The 4,261-nt window shown below is 37.7% G+C and overlaps 1 protein-coding gene across 1 annotated transcript in view; it reads left to right on the top strand.

The window, feature by feature from the left end:
- Positions 1-4,261, top strand: part of LOC122243176 (rhodopsin) — a gene marked incomplete in the record, with an annotated part of 84,213 nt that overhangs the window by 50,355 nt on the left and 29,597 nt on the right. Inside the window, 2 exon segments of the mRNA XM_086533180.1 lie at positions 1,353-1,645; positions 2,234-2,416. Of these exon segments, the coding sequence (XP_086389306.1) occupies positions 1,360-1,645; positions 2,234-2,416 (469 nt within the window).

The raw sequence follows: 4,261 nt of genomic DNA on the forward strand, positions 1-4,261 counted from the left end.
GATACTTATATATCGTTGTCCCAGTTTAAATGCGTATACATGCGGCAAACACGCACGCACACACACACACACAAACACACACACACACACACACACACACACACACACACACACACACACACACACACACACACACACACACACACACACACACACACACACACACACACACACACACACACACACACACACACACACACACACACACACACACACACACACACACACAGGTACATCTACAATAACTAACACCCAAACCATTCAGAGAAAAATGCATCATTATTTTCCCGAGTGTTATCATCTGTAACTCTTCTGATGTTATTTAACCCCGATAACAACTAATTAGCGAATGTAACACCTCCCCCCCCCCCTAGCGTAAGGAGATTGGGTTCTAAATCCAAGCCTTTCCCTTTTTCTGGGGGCAGATTTGGGAAAACCTATATGCGGGTCCATTGGCAGGGGGGAACGCCTTGGTTATTTTGGGGTCTAGGGGTGGGGGTGGGGTGTTTTTTGGTGTTGTTTGTTTTTTTTTTTTTGTTTTTTTTTTTTTTGTATATATAATATATATTTTCCACACCAAACCCTAAATATATATATTTTTTTTTTTTTTTTTATTTTTTTATTTTTTTATTTATTTTTTTGGTTTTTTGTTTTTTTTTTTGTTTTATTTTTTTGTTTGTTTATTTAATATATATATATATAATATATTTATTTTTTTTATTTATTTATTACGTATAGATTCATATTTATTATATTTTAATTATTTTATATATATATATAAAGATTACAACACATTATCATTTTATATAATATTTTATAATTATATTTTATTTATATATTATATTTATTATATATATGTTTAAAAATTATATATATATATATAATATATATATATTTATATTTAAAATATATATATATTTTATAATATTTATATTATATGTATATATATATAAATATATATATATTTATATATATAATATATATATATATATTTTGTATATATTATATACATATATATATTTTATAATTTATATATATATATATATTATTTTATTAAACATATTTTATTTTATTATAATATTATATATATATTATATATATATATATATTTATATATATAATTTATTGTGTGTGTGTGTGTGTGTGTGTGTAGGGATATATATATAAAATATATTTTATATATATACATTATATTTTTATTATATATTATATATAATATATATATATATATATATATAAATATATATTATATACATATACACACACACACCCTCACCACCACCCTCACCACCCTCACCACCACCACAACCCCCCCACCAACCCTTCTCATCCCCGTCCCTTTCCCCCCACAGCCCAGCCATGGTCTCCCTAACAGCCAACACCTCGTCAGCCGAAATGACAGAGGTACCACCACAACAACCAACAGGAACAGGGACAACAACAACAACAGCAGCAGCAGCAGGGAGAGCAATAGTGGTAGCAGAAGCAGCAGGAGATCTGCTTCGCTACGTCGCCGAAAATGGTACCACAATCGGATCCGCTTTCCCTACCACAACTACTTTGAATAGAACTTTATTGGACAAGTTTGACTCACGTTTACTCTGGTATGAAGACTACATTGTGGGAACTCTGCTTGTTAGTGTTGGTGAGTCTTTGTTTTTGTTGGTGTTTGTTGTCTGGTTTTGGTTTTGTTGTTATCGGCAATGATTTTGTTGGTTTTGTTATTGTTATCGTTATTGATATGATTGTTATCATTATTATTGTTATCATTATGAGTTTCTTTATCAGTATTGTTATTTTTATTTTCATTATTATGATTAACATTATTACTGTTATTATCATTTTCATTATTATTATTATTATTATTATTATTATTATTATTATCTTTTTTATTATTGTTATTATCATTGTCCTTATTATTATCATTATTTCATCATTGTCATTATTATGATTATCGTTATTGTTGTTATTATTGTTATTATTATCATTATTATCATTATTATTGTTATTATCATTATCAATATCATTTTTATTGTTATTATTATTATTATCATTATTAATATTAATATTATCATTATTATTATCATTATTATTATTTTTATCATTATCAATTTCCCTATCATATTATTGTCATTATCATCATTATCACCATTATTATCATTATCATTACCATCCTTATCATCATCATCAAAATTATCTTTTTTTCCCTGACTCTGACCACACTCACACTCAGGCATGCTCTCCGTCCTTGGCAACGGGTCGAGCGTGATCATGTTCTGGCGGCGGCTCCGGCAGCTGACCCCGGCCGAGGTGCTGCTCCTCAACATGGCGGTCATCCACCTGTTCCTCGCCCTCGCCTCCTACCCTGCGGCGATGGCGTCGTCCTTCTCCCACCGGTGGCTCTTCAGCGATCTGGGTGAGTTACCCCTCGACTTTTTTTTTTTTTTTTTTTTTTTTTGAGTTCCCCCTCACTTTTTTTTTTTTTTTAGTTCCCCTCACTTTTTTTTTGAGTTCCCCCTCACTTTTTTTTTCTTTTTTAGTTCCCCTCACTTTTTTTTTGAGTTCCCCCTCACTTTTTTTTTTTTTTTGAGTTCCCCCTCACTTTTTTTTTTTTTTGAGTTCCCCCTCACTTTTTTTTTTTTTTTTTGAGAGGGGGTGGGTGTTGGTGGTAGGGGGTTGGGGGGAGGGGGGGAGGAAGGGATGGTTGGTGGGGTGGGGAGGGAGGGAGGGGGGGAGGAAGGGATGGTTGGTGGGGTGGGGAGGGAGGGAGGGGGGAGGGGAGTGGGTGTTTGGGAGAGGGGGAGGGATGGTAGGTGGGTTAGGGGTGGGTAGTGGAAATGGGAGGGAGGGTGGGAGGGGAAAGGGGGACGGGGGAGGGGGTTGGGGAAAGGGGAAAGCGGGAAGGGGGAAGGGGGAGGGGGTTGGGGAGAAGGGAGAGAGACCGGGGATGGAAGTGGGGAGGAGAGGAAGTAAGAGGTGGTGGGGGGAAGATGAGCAGAGCAGAGCGGTGGGGGAGGGGGTTGAAAAGGGAAGGATGGGAAAAGGGGGATGGGGGAATGGGGGAGGGGAAGAGGGAAAGGGGGAGGGGAGGAATGGAAGGTAATGGGGTAGGTAGTCGGAGGAGGGAGGGAGGGGGGAGTAGTAGCAAGGGTGGGGAAAAGAGAGGAGGGTGAGGGAGGTGGTGGGGGAGTAAGAGTAGATGGGGAAGAGGGGAATGAGGGGGGAAGGGGGATGGGAAGGGAGGGGGGGTAAATGAAATGTAGTTTAATTAAGCGAAGTGAGGAGGTAGTGGGGAAGGGGAGAGAGTTCTGGGATAAGGGAGGGGGGAGGGTTGAGGGAGTGGATTTAAAGAAGAGGGGAAAGGTGGAGGAAGAGAATGTTTGGGTTAATTGAAATTTGAATTTAGATTGAAGAAGTTTTAAATTGTACAATATTCATGTCTTAACCTCACCAGCAACAGCACGAGAGAAAGAGAACGAGCGAGAGAACAAGAAAGAGAGAGAGAGAGAGAGAGAGAGAGAGAGAGAGAGAGAGAGAGAGAGAGAGAGAGAGAGAGAGAGAGAGAGAGAGAGAGAGAGAATGAGAAAGAGTGAGAGGGAGAGAGAGAGAAGGAAAAGAGAGGTAAAGAGAAGAGAAAGAGAGAGAAGAGAAGGAGAGAGAGAATAGAAAGAATAAGAAAGATAGAGAGAGAGAAGAGAAAGGGAGAGAGAGAGAGAGAGAGAGAGAGAGAGAGAGAGAGAGATAGTATAGAGGGAAAGAGAAGAGAAAGAAAGAGAGAGAGAGAGAAGAGAGAGAGAGAGAGAAGGGAAAGAAAGAGAGAGAGAAAAAAAGAGAAAGAGAAAAGAAAGAAAGAGATAGAGAAAAAAAAAGAGAGAGAAAGAGAAGAGAAAGAAAGAGAGAGAGAGAGAGAAAAGAGAGAAAGAGAAGAGAAAAAGAAAGAGAGAGAGAGAAGAGAGAGAGGGAGAGAAGGGAAAGAAAGAGAGAGAGAAAAAAAAGAGAAAGAGAAAAGAAAGAAAGAGATAGAGAAAAAAAAAGAGAGAGAAAGAGAAGAGAAAGAAAGAGAGAGAGACAGAGAGAGAGAAAGAATGTAATTGTGTCTTCGTTTTCATCTTAACAGTCAATGATAATATAATAAAGTCCATCAACATAGAAGGAAAACATATAGCGCTGGCGTGTGTACGGGGGATAAAAAGATAAGGAGAGTGTGTGTGTGGGCGTGTGTGTGTGGGCGTGTGTGTGGGTGTATGTGTGTGAGGGGATA

Source organism: Penaeus japonicus, unplaced genomic scaffold (assembly GCF_977035675.1).
Source record: "Penaeus japonicus unplaced genomic scaffold, GWHDUDI00000001_assembly GWHDUDI00000038, whole genome shotgun sequence".
NCBI classification, from domain to species: domain Eukaryota; kingdom Metazoa; phylum Arthropoda; class Malacostraca; order Decapoda; family Penaeidae; genus Penaeus; species Penaeus japonicus.